Source organism: Ursus maritimus, unplaced genomic scaffold (assembly GCF_017311325.1).
Source record: "Ursus maritimus isolate PB19 unplaced genomic scaffold, ASM1731132v1 scaffold_24, whole genome shotgun sequence".
Classification (NCBI taxonomy): domain Eukaryota; kingdom Metazoa; phylum Chordata; class Mammalia; order Carnivora; family Ursidae; genus Ursus; species Ursus maritimus.
The window spans coordinates 14,541,349-14,558,284 of NW_024424897.1; the positions used below are offsets into that span (position 1 = coordinate 14,541,349).

At 43.3% G+C, this 16,936-nt stretch overlaps 1 protein-coding gene across 2 annotated transcripts in view; it reads left to right on the forward strand.

Moving 5' to 3' along the window:
- The window catches only part of TEX2 (testis expressed 2), a 99,913-nt gene that overhangs the window by 56,764 nt on the left and 26,213 nt on the right, over positions 1-16,936 (forward strand). For both annotated transcript variants that reach the window (XM_040640396.1, XM_040640397.1), the window contains 3 exons: positions 5,999-6,199; positions 7,320-7,659; positions 9,114-9,361. In XM_040640396.1, the coding sequence (XP_040496330.1) occupies positions 5,999-6,199; positions 7,320-7,659; positions 9,114-9,361 (789 nt within the window). The remainder of the gene's footprint in view (positions 1-5,998; positions 6,200-7,319; positions 7,660-9,113; positions 9,362-16,936) is intronic.

Below are 16,936 nucleotides of genomic sequence, written 5' to 3' on the forward strand. Positions count from 1 at the left end.
CAGTTCGTTAGACTAGTACAGAGCGATGGCTCTTCACCAGGTGATCCTATAAACAGATGAGCTGAAGCAGTGCTTGTGTCCTAACACGTGTGCCTCTGTGGCCTGTCTTCTTTTCTACTGAAAAACAGAGGAATAAGCTGAAAACTTAATGTAAGTTTGTTCATAAATTGAGTATCTTTTAATGACTTCATAGAACTGTAAGAGTTTTCAAAAACTTCAGCCTTTTACTTAGGTTACTTTTATTCTTATTCCTTAGTTTTTAAGATTACATGTTAGCTTTTTTTTTTTTAAGTTTGTTTATTTTTTTTTTTTAGTAATCTCCACACCCAACAAGGGGCTCAAACTCACAACCCTGACATCAAGAGTCATATGCTCTTCTGACTGAGCCAGCCAGGCGCCCAGCATGTTAGCTTTTTAAAGTGGTTTTGAGGGGCGCCTGGGTGGCACAGCGGTTAAGCGTCTGCCTTCGGCTCAGGGCGTGATCCCGGCGTTCTGGGATCAAGCCTCACACCAGGCTCCTTCGCTGTGAGCCTGCTTCTTCCTCTCCCACTCCCCCTGCTTGTGTTCCCTCTCTCGCTGGCTGTCTCTATCTCTGTCGAATAAATAAATAAAATCTTTTTAAAATAAATAAATAAATAAATAAATAAAGTGGTTTTGAATTTCTAAGATTGAATGTTGCATCTGGAGATTACTTAGATTATCTTCTCTTGTGTAATTTGGTAAAGCACCTAGTAAAACACAGCATAGGGGCACCTGGGTGGCGCAGTCATTAAGCGTCTTCCTTCGGCTCAGGGCGTGATCCCGGCGTTCTGGGATCGAGTCCCACATCGGGCTCCTCCGCTGGGAGCCTGCTTCTTCCTCTCTCACTCCCCTGCTGTGTTCCCTCTCTCGCTGGCTGTCTCTCTGTCACATAAATAAATAAAATCTTAAAAAAAAACAAAAACAAAAAAACACAGCATAAAACTGCATGTGTTGGAAGTGTCAGCAAGAGGGTTGCCTGGCTGGCTTAGTCGGTAGAGCATGTGACTCTTGAACTTGGGGTCATGAGTTCGACCCCCATGTTGGGCGTAGAGATTACTTAAAAGAAGATAAAATTTAGAATCCTGGAATTGTCAGCAAGAGAAGGGAGGAGAATTTTGATCATTCTGCTTGAGCCAGGTGTCTAGGTTCGAAAAGCCAGAACCTATGAATTGGATGCGTGCTGATTCAGTAGCCACTAGCCACATGGGGCTGTTGAACGCCTGACGTGCAGCTAGTTCAAACTGAGATGTGCTCTGAGTGTGAAATATGTGCTGGATTTTGAAGAATTAGTACAAAACAAGGAATGTAAAATATAGTTAATAATTGTTAATGTTCTATGTTGAAATAATATTTGGATATACAGTTGACAGCTGAACAATGTGGGGGTTAGGGGCACCGACCCCCTGTGCAATTGAAAATCCTTTTATACTTTTGACTCCCCCAAAACTTAACTACTGATAGCTTGTTGTTGACCATTAAGCCTTACCAATAACAGTTGATTAACACATATTTTGTACAGTATATGTATTGTATACCATATTCTTTTTTTTTTTTTTAAGATTTTATTTATTTATTCGACAGAGATAGAGACAGCCAGCGAGAGAGGGAACACAAGCAGGGGGAGTGGGAGAGGAAGAAGCAGACTCATAGCAGAGGAGCCTGATGTGGGGCTCGATCCCACAACGCCGGGATCACGCCCTGAGCCGAAGGCAGACGCTTAACCGCTGTGCCACCCAGGCGCCCCTGTATACCATATTCTTAAAATAAGCTGAAGAAAATATTAAGAAAATCATAAGGAAGGGAAAGTACGTTTACAGTAGTCTACTGTATTTATTGAAAAAAATCTGCACTTAAGTGGACCTGCATAGTTCAAACCCATGTTGTTCAAGGGTTGACTGTGTTGAGTTAAATAATATACATTGTTAAAATACATTTCACCTGCTTTTTTCCTCCTTTTATTATGGCTACTAGACAACTTAAAAGTATGTATTTTCATGATGCATATTTATGGTTCATATTATATTTTCATTGGACAGTGATTAGTGGTTCCCTGGAGAATTCTGCATTTTCTGGCTTATTAGGAAAGGAAAGGCAAAATGAAAGCAATTGGAGAGAAACAACCTTTTATTCCCAAATGTCTCATTCATAAATCAGTTAACCTGTGCAGTCTCAGGAGTTTCAAAAGGGGAAAATCTCTACAGCTCACATTACTCCATTTCTCAGAGACTGTCCTGTTATTTGAGAATAACTTCATAATATGCCTATCTTTTTTATCCTTTCAGCCTTTCTAGTCTGGTGATGACCAGATGACAGCTATAATGCTGAGTATTTTGCCCAAAACTAATTCTATTGACTTTTTTACATGTCTACTGTAATTTTACATAGCTAGGAACAAATGAAAAATCTTTTACGTGGAGATATTATTGTGGAAATGTTTGACTTATATGACATTATGATTATCGTAACTCAAGAATCAGTAAAAAAAGGTTTAACATCTCAGCTTAGATGTAATTATGGACCCCACAGAGGGTATCGCACATGCCGTGTATCCTCAAATAGCCTCTCTTCTAGGCAGGAGATGTACACTCAGAAGGAAATAATTCAAGAAGAGCAATCCCTAGTGGGGACTGTATGGCTAAATGGCTCATAAGTGACCCTGATAGAAGTTGCTATTTTAATTTCATTGTCATTCTCTGGCCCTAAGGAATTCGTAAGCACCAGCCCTTCCATCCCTCCCTCCGCGGATTCTTCTTGATTTTAGTAGCTCTGTAAGTACATACAACTTGGCTTTGGGCATGGCTCTGAAGCAGCCCAGAAAAATCAGATCTGCTTCAAGTTCTTTATTAATCTAGTTGCCTTTAGAACTTTCGACTTAGTAAACCTATTTAGGTAAGAAAGTATTTTTTGCAACCAACTTGTGTAAAAAAAAAAAAAACCTGTGGATTATATGCCAGGAGATCTTTAGCAAAAATGTTGTTTGAAACATTTTAGACAAACATTGTTTAAAAAGACAAATATATTTATAGAAAATGCATATTTCTTATAATGTACATGGAACATTCATCAGATACCCCATATTCTGGGCCATAAAAGCTTAACAAATTTAGAAGAACTGAAATTATATAAAGCATGTTCTCTGACCATCATGAAATTAAACTAAAAATCAGTAACCGAAAGATATTCCCAAATATTTGGAAATTAAACAACATACTTCTCATTAGCCTGTTGGTCCAAAGGTAGTCATGGGGGAAAGTAGAAAATATTTTAATCAAATGAAATTGAAAATGCAACATACCAAAAGTTGCAGCTGATGCAGTGCTTAGAGGGAAATTAATAGCATTAAGTACTTATTTTAGAAGTACAAATGACCAATATTAGGACTAAAAGAGAGAATATTACTCGACTCTATAGACTTAAAAAGCATAATAGGGAAACATTACAAACAACATTATGCCCAGAAGTTGGATAACTTATATGAAATAGACAAATTCCTTCTAAGACACAAACTACTAAAGCTCACTCAAGAAGAAATAGATAGCCTAGTTTCCAGTAGAAATTAAAGAAATGGAATTCATAGTTTAAAACCTTTCTACAAAGAAAACTCCAGGCCCAGATGACTTCCTTGGCAAATTTACCAAACCTTTAAGGAAGAAATATTTTACACAAACTCTTCAGAAAATAGGAGAAGGAATACTTCTGAACTCATTTTAAGAGACTAGCTAATATTGAAAGATATTGCAAGAAAACTGTAGACCAATTTCCCTTATGAACTTGGACAAATGAACAAAGTATTAGCAAGCTAAATTCTGCAACGTATAAAAAGGATAGTAATAGTACTGTGCTGCTAAACTGGCTCTCTGGATCAAGGGGGAAACCCTCTTTGTACTGTTCACTGATTTCTACGGTATAAAAACTCCCACAAAAACAAAACTCCCCCCACTGTGGCCAATTGTAAGCTACCAATGTGAGGTCACTGACCATGGAGTCAGGAAGGAATATGTAGAATTCGCTCTTGTGAGCTGGTGTAACCCAACTTCAGCACATCATGACCAATACATAATTTTCCCAAGAGTGCAAGACTGGTTCAACATTCAAAAATCAATGAATATACTTCATCATAATAACAGACTAAGGAAAAAGACAAAAAACTATGAACCAAAGAATGTCCTTAGTTCTATACTTAGCGAAATAAACCCACCCAAACCGATGCTGAGACTTTACAGTCCACTTCAGGCCCCACTGTTCTCTGTGTTGCTTGTCCCCTTTTTCATTTCATTGCTCTGATCATTGTAACATCTAGATTACACCCTCTTCCTATGGCCACTGGCTTGCTCATTCAACATTTTTAATAGATGCAGCGACGCATTGGGAGGAGGGAGAGCTACTCCTAACTCATGCAAAAAAAAAAAAAACCCTACTAAGATATATAAAACTATGTAATTGTCTCATAAGTTTCACACACACCCCATGACGAAGTGTGTTTGTCTGTTTTTACTTACAGTCGGTACTCTCCGTGACGACCTTTTCATGGTTACTCCAACAGGGTTGTCACATGGTAAAATGAAGACCTAATTCTCAACTGATTTGGGAGCACCCTTGAGTCAAAAATCCTGTCCCTTTTAAAATCTTTGTATCAATTCCTGACAGATTACTTGGCACATAGACTCAGTACATGTTTTGATGAATGTATGATAAATAAATAGAATTCTAAGGATTCAGCATTTGCAGAAAGTCTCAGGTCAAGACTTAAGTGTGAGACTCCAGTACTCACTGCGGAAATGGCCATTCGTTTGAAAAGAATGAATTCCCAATTGCATTGTGATTTTTAGTACCTCTCTGCTCAGTTCAAAAACATTTATAAAATGAGGGGAGTGAAGGGGCGCCTAGGTGGCCCCTCAGTTGGTTAAGCTTCCAACTCTTGATTTCTGCTCAGGTCATGATCTCAGGGTCGTGCGATTGAGCCCTGCATTGATCCTCTCATTCAGTGGGAGTCTACTTAAGATTCCCTCTCTCCTTCTCCTTCTGCCCTCCCCCACCATGTGCACATGCCCTCTCTCCCAAATAAATAAATAAATCTTAAAAAAAAAAAAAAAGAAAATGAGGGGTATGGAACAGAATCAATTAAAATTCCCTGGAGAACTTCCTTTAAAAAGATCTGGGCCACTGTATCATCTGAGAAAGGACTGTGGGGCAGGTAAAGTATTAAATGATGAATATTGAACATCGCTATGAGAGTAGCTTTAGCATAATTTTATGGTGTGTTAGGCTTTTGTACACTGTCCATACACTTTAATATGTGTGCTCATTTTGAAGATCAATGTATAAGTACATTTATGTTGATTGAGGGCGGACCTGGGGCATAATTTTACTCATTTAAGTTACTACATATCTTTGGATTTTAAGATACTGTTGAACATATCTATAATACTTAATGACTAATTTCTGATCATCTGCCTTACTGTGTGATTTCAGTGAGCTAGAAATGGAGTGGTAGGTCTCAGTTCTGGAATGGTAGCATGAGTTAGTATGATCTGTGATATTCCAAAGATGGTTTACAGGTGAGCTGAGAAGAGGATGAGTTTGGCTAATTTAAGAAGGCCAGACTGGGTGGGATTGTTCACCCCTAGAGAAGGTTAGACTGAAAGACTTGCTGTATTTACATTTGAGTTTCCTGATTTGCTTGTTATCTTTAAAGGAAGAAAGAAAAGAGCCTTTTATTTACAGAAATGGACATTATCATTATCCCCCCAAATCCAGATTTTTAGTTATCAGAAACAGCGGATTACAGCTCCAGATGATTATCCTTCAAGCTTTGCACCTGTCTCAACAACCTCTAGTCACCAGTGAGTTGACACTTGCAACACGCTCAGGTTTGGTTTCAGTGTCCTGTATATGGATACCTCAGTGGTCTTCACTTTTGTATTGAATAAGATTTGTGTTTATTCTAATTTTACTCATGGAAGTTTTTCTCCATCAGGGATGGATGAATGAGATTTACAACTATGATCCAGAAACTTACCATGCAACTTTAACACATTCAGTCTTTGTTCGACTTGAGGGTGGCACCTTAAGACTTTCAAAGCCCAATAAAAATATATCCAGGAGGGCAAGCTACAACGAAACAAAGCCGGAGGTTACCTACATCAGCCAGAAAATCTACGACCTTTCAGACAGCAAGGTGAGCCTGGCTAATTTGAGAAACTGAAATGAAAGAAAAGCATTTGGAATCTTGTTTCACTGCATTTTCCTCCCCTCAAAAGGGTGTGTGTGTGTATTTGTGTGTGTGTGTGTGTGTGTGTGTGTGTGTGTGTATGTGTAATTTAGGGCATTACCTTTCATGCAAATCACCCAAGCATCTTTTTATTTATTTTTTTTTTATTATTATGTTAGTCACCATACAGTACTTCATTAGTTTTGATGTAGTGTTCCGTGATTCATTATTTGCATATAACACCCGGTGCTCATTGCAATATGTGCCCTCCTTAATACCCATCACCTCCACCCCCCAAGCATCTTTTTAAATGTAGATTCTATTTCAGCAACTCTGAGTGGGGCCTGAGAATCTGCATTTTTATGAGCTCCCAGGTGATACTCTTGCTGCTGGTGGTCCATGGACCACACTTTGAGGAACAAAGGCATAACATACTCATCTGACTTTGAGAGTTAACTTTTTCGGTCCAACAAAAAGCTACATGTAGTGGTGCTAGGGTAATAATGAATGAAGACTCTGTAAACATGAAAATTATGGATATGCAAAATAACTACATTGGAGAAGTGTTATATACTACTGTTGAGAATTGTAAATTGTTTGTTATTCCAAAAAGCTATAGGCATTCTATTGTTAAAACTCATGCGAGTGATCTTTAAGTTTATTCCAAATGACAGAAGTATTTAAAATAATTTTTGTGTAAATTCACTCTTAACTTGAGCTTCCCATCCAGATCCAGTTTGATAAATTCTTTCTTTTTTTTTTTCAAATTTAAGGTTGGTCCAGGGTAATGAAACTTAGTTGATGATAACCTGATAAATAATTTTTATTACCTAAAAATTACAGATACTTGTAACTCTCGCAGAATTCTTAAACATCTACTTCTGGAATGAGTGTGAAGAATAACAAGTCACTTCTAAAAATTTATCCCAGTTTCTGTAGGCATGTTGTAGACAGGTGGTAATTATTTTATACTCATTATTTTAGTCGAAAAGGCTATAAATTTGCGTTTGTGTTTGCATAATATTAACGCACAGTGTGGCCAGTTCTTAATTTTGTATGTTAATTATCATATCTCCCTTTCCTGTAGATTTATCTTGTACCCAAAAGTTTGGCTCGAAAACGAATCTGGAATAAAAAGTACCCCATTTGTATCGAGCTTGGTCGACAAGATGACTTTATGTCTAAGGCCCAGACTGATAAAGAGACTTCTGAAGAAAAGCCTCCAGCTGAGAGAGAGCTGGGAAGCGAGGACCCTAAGAAGCCACCCCATCCTCAGGAGGGAACAAGATCTGGCCAGCGAGATCAGATACTCTATCTCTTTGGGAGAACTGGCCGAGAGAAAGAGGAGTGGTTTAGGAGGTTTATTCTGGCATCTAAACTGAAGTCCGAAATCAAGAAGCCACATGGTGTCTGTGGAAGTAAACCAGGTAATGACATGTGTGCTAAATGCTTAAGTATTTTTAAAGGGTCCATAGGAGAATGGAGAGAGATTCCCAGGTAGGAAGGAAGGAAGCCCACCCTGAACTGATGACTGTCTGCCACCTAAGGAGTGTTCTCATGACTCAGTTACCTTTTAGGCTGATCACTGTAACCCTTTGTACTGGATCATTTAACCAGTGATGGAACAGCTTGCAGATGGATGATTTTTTGTCTTTGTTGGTTCCTTAGGATTATGTTTATTTGTACATATTGTGACTTCTCTGAAAGAAGAAACTATTAAGAGAACCCTGGTTGTGATAAGGAGGCAGGTGAGTCAGGACAGCATATCAGACTAGTGTTCGCAAGCTCCCGGCCCTGAACATGGTTCTCCAAGCCTGAGATCGCCATAGAAATGCATAGTCCTCTGGCCTCCCAACTCACATTTGTACTGATAAATGAGCCTCTGCTCATTTCCTGTCCTGCCCCATGTACCCCACTTGGGCCTTCACTGAACCTCTCAGTGTTCTCCAGACATACTGGGCCCTGTCATCGCTTTTTGCATATTGTCCTCCCTCTACCTGGAATGCTCTTCCCTCAAGGATTTCTTCAAGAGGCAGCCCAGAGGACACTACCTATGAAAGTTAGTACTGGGGCCCTCTTGGGCAGAGGTAATCACCTCCTCCTTTCTGCCCCGAAAGTCCTTTGGTCATGCTTCAGTTACAATGGTTATTATAGAGAGCTGTGATTTATTTGCCTAGGTGCCCAAATTCAAGGGCAGGGATTATGTCTCATTCTTCTTTTCATGTGGAATTGGCCCAGAGAAAGTGCTTGATAAAAACCTTTGTTGAGTGAAAGATGACAGGTCTGGAATTGCTGTGAGCTCTGGGCGAACAGTTAGCTTTCTGCCCACTTTCCATTTTTCTCTGGGGGTGTGGCAGTTCCATATTTGACGCTAAGTGATGACCAGGGAAAAAGAACAAGGTACTTAACCACGTGGACTTCATGGCTTTCAGTTCCTCTGAATTGTCTTAGAGAAGAATAAAAACTGTTCTAAAAAATGAGCTGTTATTAGAGTGGAAGGTATTTCTCAGGATAGGAAATAGCCTTATAAATATATTTTTTTAAAAGATTTTATTTATTTGACAGAGATAGAGACAGCCAGCGAGAGAGGGAACACAAGCAGGGGGAGTGGGAGAGGAAGAAGCAGGCTCATAGCGGAGGAGCCTGATGTGGGGCTCGATCCCATAACGCCGGGATCACGCCCTGAGCCGAAGGCAGACGCTTAACCGCTGTGCCACCCAGGCGCCCCAGCCTTATAAATATTTTTTTTAAACAATCATTTGTTAGCATTTTAGCTGGTTGTCAGCTTAGCCCACTGAAGTTCGTTCGATGTTCCGATGTTCTGTTGACTTTGCAGTCCTTCCCCTCACTCACATTAACAGCCGGCCCCTCTTTGCTGCAGGCGTTTTGCCCTCACACAGCAGACACAGCAGCCCCTCGGGGCACTTGACCCACAGCCGCAGCAGCAGCAAAGGCAGCGTGGAGGAGATTATGTCCCAGCCGAAGCAGAAGGAGCTGGTGGGCAGCGTGCGGCAGAAGATGCTTCTGGACTACAGTGTGTACATGTCCAGGTGTGTCCCCCAGGAAAACCGAAGTCCCCAAAGGAGCCCCGTGCAGAGTGTGGAGAGCAGCCCCACGGCTGGGAAGAAGGTAAAGCTGGCTGCCTGGGCCTTGGCTTTTCTGCTTTTCTATTCAGACTCATTTTTGCAAACAGAAGCACTTCGAGGGCTTCCTGTGTACCAGGCCCTGCTCTAGGCACTGGGGACCCAGTAATGAACAAGACACATAAGGGCCTTGCCCTCAGGGAGCTTGTGCTCTCGTCAGGGAGACAGCAAGAAACAAACATCTGGTGGTGTCAAGAATTAAAGCCAAGTACGGGAGGATGGAAAGTGGCCAGACTGCTGTTTTAGAGTGGTGGTCAGGGAGGGCTTCCTTGAGGAGGTGACGTTTGGGCAGAGACCTGACCAAAGTGAGGAAGTGAGCTGTGGGTTAATGTGTGGGGGGAGCCTTCCAGGTGAGGAGACCAACAAGTGCCAAGGCCCTTGCAGGGATGTGGTTGGAGTATTCAAGGAACCGGATAAGGCCGCTGTGGTAACGGTGAGCAGGGGACAGAGAGGTAGGGCCTCATGGGTCAGTTCCAAGGAAGATGGGAAGGCCTGGGAGGGTTTTGAGCAGGGAGTCCTGTTGATCTATTTAAGTTTAGAAGTGGCTATCCATGGAGAGTGGGCAGGAGGAGGAAGGGAGTGGGTGGGGGGTGCTTCCAGCTGTGGGGGATGGGGCTGTGATGAGGGATAGCAGCAGGTGGTGAGAATGGCTGTAGTTGGGATCTGTGTTGGAGGGGAGCTGGCTGGATTTGCTGATGAATTAGGTGTGGGGTGTGAGAGAACCAGAGGGGCCAAAGATCACCCATAACCTTTGACCTGAGCAACTGGGCAATCGGTAGGGAAGTTCTCGGAATCGTTAGTAATAGAGGTCTGATTCCTCATTTACCTTTGTATTCTCAAGTTCTCAGACTCCTTAGCGATGTCCAGTGCTTTTGAAGAGTTGCCACGAGCATTGTTCCCACAGCGTAACAATCTGGCCATGGACTCAAGGTCATCTGCAGTAAGATAGCTAAACTGCCATATGCCAGACTCTGTTAGGCACTGCAGTAGAATTCCTCTGCTCCCTTCAACAGCCTCGCAGACGAGATGGTATTCTCTCCATTTTGTAGACGGAGAAACAGGTTCACACGAGTTAAGTAGCTTAATTCCACAGTTGCTGAGTGGCGGCATGTACAAAACCCGATCTGACACTTCTAGGCCCTCGACCGCCTCCACTGCCATTTTGGTGGTCATTCTAAAGCTGTGCTGGCCCTCAGGCCTCCTGCTACTATGCCACTCATACTCTCAGCACGGCGTCCAGCCTGTGCACACAAAGCCTGTTTTTCTCCTATTCAGTAACTTACTGAAGCTTTTGACCCTTCTTACAGTGACCGTATCTCTGCTCTTAATGGAAAGCACTTGGTGCCTTCTTCTTTCTGCTGTTGGCCAGTCATGAGTTTTGATTCATTCCGTTGATCCCCTCCAGTGGGGAAGAGGCCCCTGAACCCTCATCCAGCTGACTTTGTCAGGCCAAAAAAGACCGTGTGCCTCTGCTGGCCCTTCACCCACTGCCTCCGCCCTCTGACCTAAGTTACCAACTAGAGTAGGAAGTAGGCCTTCCTCTAGGCTGGAGTTGGGTAATACAGAACTATTCTAGGAATGTCCTGTTTACCACCGGTAAATCCCCCTACCCCAAATTCCTTTTCTCCCTGCGTTGTCATCTGTCTGGACTCTCATCAGATTCAGGGAAATCAGGAGGAGCATTGTATACCAATGTAAGAAAATTATCTCATGAAATGCTTGCTTTTTAAAAGAGTTTCTTAAATTAAAAATACAAAAACAAAGCCATGTTTTAGAACATTTCCTCAGTGTGTCTGCACGTGCTTCTCGTGTCCTGTCATCGCTGGGGTCTTCTCTAGTGCAGACGTCCTTTCTGAGTATTCGGCATTTACCTCTTCAAGCACCAAAACATGTTTTTTCTCTTCTAAGCCTGATGAAAATCTTTAAAAACCACATTGCATTTCCTGGCCCCCTTAGGCAGAGCAGGCAGGGCCGATTTAATCTTGATAGTCTAAGGACTTAACAACAAACAGAAATTCAGGCTTGTGGTCATGCAGGCCTACTTGAGGTCAAAGGCCTTTCGCCCCCATCTGAGCCACCCCAGGCTGCAGCTTCTGCAGTCATTTCTCTCAATTGTCTGTTGGCTGGTGTTGGTATATGTCCTTCTAGTTGCTTCTCCCTGAGTGCTTATCCCGTCTCCCACCCCCACCCTTAATGCAACGATTCTAGTCTGTGTGGGCTAGGAAACCAGAAAGCCAGAATTGTGTGAATGGGATAACTGTCCTTGGAAAAGGGGCTTTGGGAGAAGGTGCATGAGGTCTGGTGCTGGGCTCCCGCATCTCCTTGGCCTGCCTGAAGCATGAGTGGGCCGTGTCCTGGCTCTCAGGGGTGGTCTGCTAGTTAAGACGCACTTGAATAAGGTACGGATATGTGTTATAGTTACTCTGTAACTATAGTGCGTAACAGCCCCAGAAGTGGTGGCCTAAAACCGTGACGGTTACTCATTTTGCTTACCAATTTGTAACTTGACCAGGCTTGGCAATAAAGACTTCTCTCTACTCCATACAGCGTCAGCTGAGGAGACTCCACTGGGGGCTGGAGGAGCTGCTCCCAAGATGCCTCACTCACGTGGCTGGCACGTAGATGCTGGTTGTTGGCTGGGAGCTCACTTCTCCATGTGGCCTGGGCTTCCTTCAGCTTGGTGACTAGGTTCCAAGGGCGAGTCTCCCTCGAGAAAGAGCCAAGCAGATACCAAATCACCCTTTATGACCTAGTCTCGGAAATAAGATAATGTCATTTGTATCATGCTCTATTGGGGCAGTTAGCACACCTTCCCAGGTTCAAGGAGGTGCATAGATTCTACTCCTTGCTGAAGAAGTAGCAAATTCTTGGAAGAACATGTGGGATGAGAAATATGGTGGCACTGTTTTTGCAAAGGAAGATCTGCTACAGTTTCCTACACTACTTTGATTACTTTTCATGCTTTAAGGGCAGTTCTTAACTAGTTTTATTTCTTACTAATTTTGCAGTTTGAGCACACGCGGACCTTCTCACTCCATTTTTAACTTGTTATGTTTTGTGCATGTGAAACATTAACATGGTTCCAGAGATCAAAGCTGTACAAAGACCTACTCAGAAAAGGGTCCTCTCCCCCACCCGGTTTCTTTGTTCTTCCACGCCACTCCCACTCACCCCTTTGAAGTAAGCCAGCCTCCTTAGTCTCTGATTTATCCTTTCTGGCTTTATTTTCTCTTCTGTCTTAGTCAAATGGTAGCATATTATGGATACTCTTTTGAACATTACTTTCTTCGCTTACCTGTACGTTCTGGAAATCACTCCACATCAGTTCATAGATGTCTCTCCCTCCTCTTGTTTTCGAACAGCTGCCAAGTACTTATTCCACTGTACAAATATTTCATAATATATTCATTCTCTCTTTTATGTGGGATATAGGTTTCCAGTATTTTGCAATTACAAACAATGCTGCAGTGAATAATTTGTGTATGTGTATTTTTGTGTTGTTAGGGATGTATCTTCAAGGTGAAATCTTAGAAGTGAGATCACTAGATGAGAAGGTAAACGCAGATGTAGTCTTGTTAGGTATTGCCACATTCCTCTCTATAAGGGTTGCCCCAGTGTTCATTCCCACCAGGAATAAGAGTGCCAGTTCCCCATAGGCTCATCAAATGTGGACCCTTTGGATGTGGTCAGTAGTGTTCATCCTTCCTGCTGAAGACTGGGCCAGGTTATTTCTTAGGGTCCATATTGCCTCTGATATCATGAGTCCAAGAGAAACTCAAAGGGCTCAGAGACACAAATGAACCTGTATGAGAGAAGTCAGTCACGAAAGAACACATATTGTATGGTTCCGTTTATATGAAATGTCTAGAATAGGTGAATTTGCCGAGATAAATTAGTGGTTGGTTGCCTGGGACTGATGGTGGGGGCACTGGTGATGGTGGGGTTGTTGTTGGTGGAGATGAGACTGGCAGGGACGGTGGTGGTGGGGACAGTGGTGGCAGGGATGGAGTTGGGGAAGAATGGCAAGTAACTGCTAAGAGATACAGAGTTTCTTTGGGGGGGTAATTAAAATGTTCTAAAGTTGATGGTATTAATGGCTTCACAACCCTGTGAATAGGCTAAAAAGTATAGATTGTACTCTTTAAGTGGGTGAATTGTGTGTTATGTGAACTGTATTTCCATAAAGCTGTAAAAAAAAAAAACAGAAGATACAAAACCATGTTAATTTGATCCAACTTTGTTTTTTTTTTAAAGTTCCATATCCTAAAAAGTTACATATTTTGAAAAAAGACTAATAGGAAATAGAGGAAAAATGTGTTAAATGATTATATTTGGATAATGGGATTATGAGTGTTTTCTGCAATAAGTGTGTACTGTTTTTATAATTGGGGAAACAGCTAACAGACCTGGGGGAAGGGTCTTCCGGTGTGCCTTCTCCTGGACCCAGCTGTCCTTTGTGGAACCCTGGTGGCACCAGATTGTGTGTGACCAAACCTTAGGAGCGGAGGCACGGAGCTCTTTTTGGAACAAAAAAAGCTGGGCTGGCCTTGGCCTCGGCCTCCTGGCCATTTGTTACAGGAAAGAGTACACCAAAAAATTAAGTAAATTTGTACTTTCCTCTGGAGGTTAGCTTTTAACAAACTATACCCCAAGAGCTACTCAGACAGTCATGATAGCATCCTTCAGCTTCAGGCTGTCGGACTCTCCAGACCTTTTTTTGGAAGTCATTTTGAGAAAGGTACCCTACCTAAATGTACCTGTATAGTTGAAATGCTGAAATGAATATTCTTCTCACATTCCTTCCTGCAGGCAAATGGCAGTGTGCATAGAACCCTATGCATATTTAGTCTTTAAGCTCTTAAATTTTTATGACATTCATTGGAAGTGAGTTCTTTCTGGTAGCCCCGTGAATCCAGATTTTGTTCATAAAGCTGCTTTGATGCATTGTCGGTGTTCTGCTGCTCTTGGATTTTTCTTTGTTCCCACTGAGTCTGTGGAGAGAAGCCTGGAGAAGGAACCGTTGAAAAGCAAAACAACCTGCTTGTCAGTGATTTCAGAAATGTGTCTCCACGTCATATGCCTTTGGCTTGGACAGAAATTGTGAAATAGCCTTTGTTTCTTGCTATTTTGTGCTAAACCTGTTTGCTGTGAATATCTAGGGCTGTAAGGAAAGGTTGATAGAGGGTAAACTCCCCCACCCGAGAAGGGAAAGTGACCGATTCTCTTGTGTCTCCTGCAAATCTAAGCAAGACATGCACTGCCTTGTGTGGGCACAACTTGGCACTGCCTAAATACCTGGGGGAGGAGGGCACTGTGTTTACTCGGAAGTCTGTGTAGATAATCTGATGTGACTCAAAGACTGTAATGTAACCTCAGAAACCTGGACCAGATCCCCCTGGGGGGTGGGGCGCAGATGTTCAGGCAGAGAGAAAAGTGATTCTAAGAAACATGTACCACCTGTGGCATGACCAAGTGCCCAGTGATCCCAGGCGTCTGCTCTTAGATCCAGAACCTGGTGGTAGAAGTGTCTTGGTGAGGGGCTCCCAGCTGGCTGCATCGGGGGAGTGTGCGACTCTTGATGTCGGGGTTGTGACTTCGATCTGCATGTTGGATGTAGAGATTGCTTAAAAATAAAATCTTTAGGGGTGCCTGGGTGGCTCAGATCATGATCCCAGGATCCTGGGATCAAGCCCCATACCAGGCTCCCTGCTCAGCGGGAAGCCTGCTTCTCCCTCTCCCACTCCCCCTGCTGTGTTCCCTCTCTCGCTGTGTCTCTCTCTGTCGAATAAATAAATAAAATCTTTAAAAAAAAATAAATTAAAATCTTAAAAAAAAAGTCTTGGTTAACTTCAAAACATATTACAGCACTAGGAAGAACACAGAGGCGCTGTATAGCCATTGAAATGAGTGAGGGAGAAAGATGTCTTCTGAAATGGAATGACCAACATGGATTGTTTTTTAAACCAAAGTTTAATTTTTTTTTAGATGAGACTCACCAACATTCATAAGGGAGACCTGTGAAAACACCCAAATTTGGAGGACTCCTAGAATGTAAAATATTTTCCCTTATATGCGATAACGTTAGATTAAAAAACACAGGCAAACTCCCAGATCCCCAAAGAGAGAGACGGCGCATGCTCTAACAAGACGAATGGACAGGTGGGTGCTGGGCAGTCCACTCGGCCCTGCACAAGCTCAGTGACCGGTTCAGACCCCCGGACTCCAGGCTTCAGAAAAATCACACACGGGTACATGCTGTAGACCTTTGGGGTACTCACAAGTTATCAAATCTCCATGGGTCAGATCCATGAGCATCAGACCACCTGGGTACAGTCCCCATGGCCCGGACACACAGCTGCCCATCACAGATCACGCTGGCGTGAGCACACACATGGAGATGGTGAGGGTGTCTGATGTGTGTTACGGCTGCAGGCGGCCCGTGAGGGCAGGGCAGATGCACTTGTACAAACCACAGAGGGAAGAGAAAGGGTAAACAATTTGCTTATTTCTGCATTTCAGTTTTTTTTTGTTTTTTGTTTTTTGGGTTTTTTTGGTCCTTGCTTTCAAGGCTAATTGTTTCTGTAAGGTTGTCGTCTAATTAGAGACCTCAGCATAAGGCACTGTCTGTCACACCAGGGGCTGGTCACACCACCTTCCTCCCTCAGGACAGAGCAGGTGGAGACCAGGGAGAAGGAGGCTCTGAGTCGGGCTGTGCTGATAAACGAGGGGCCTCAGGCAGGACACTACATGGTTCCAAGTCTGTTTCCTCCTCCCTAAAATAGAAGTAAAGGTTCCATCTTTCTGGGGTATTATAAGACGTAAATGAGGAGCCTGAGAAGCAGTCTTATCAAGGGGCCTGGCACGGGGTCAGCGGCAGCAGCAGCGATGACAGCGGTGATCAGCCCTGCCGGGTCCCTCGCCACACCCTCCGCGCTGTCACTGCCCGCTTCTGTCTCCTGCTTCACCCCACCGGGCCCTCTCTGGGCAGGAGTCCATCGTCTGATGGGTAGCCCGGGAAATCGGAGACTAACTCAGGTTTGCTCGTGTCCTACCCTGCACACTGGCTGTGCTAGATGTTTAAGACAGATTGTACCCGCGGAGGTGAGGCCCAGGGCATATCACTGGGCTGAGATTGAGGAGAACAGCTGTAGGAATTTTCACAGAATTCCTGAGAACGGGCTCTCTCTAATCCAAGGCAGAGGTTCTCAACCTCACCTGTTCATTACATCAGGGAGAGAGCTTCTGGGAGTTTTGATACCCACTTAATTAAGTATCTCTGGGTGAAGGGCCCAGGCACCCCCTGCGCCTCGCCCAGGAGGCCTGTGAGTTGACAGCTACTGTAAGAGTCCTGGGCCTGGGAGGCTTTGGGGCTGCCTCAGGAAGACCAGCCTGATGGTGGCATGTCCAGGGAGCCTGAGCTGGAGGAAAGCTAGGCAGACATTCGATCGGAGGTGCTGTTAATCAGAAGTGGGTACCATGCTCATTTGGGAGGCAGGGCAGTCTGAGCTAATTGTATGAAATACTAGCTCGTTCACAGCAGCCTGGCAAAAAAAGAAAACAG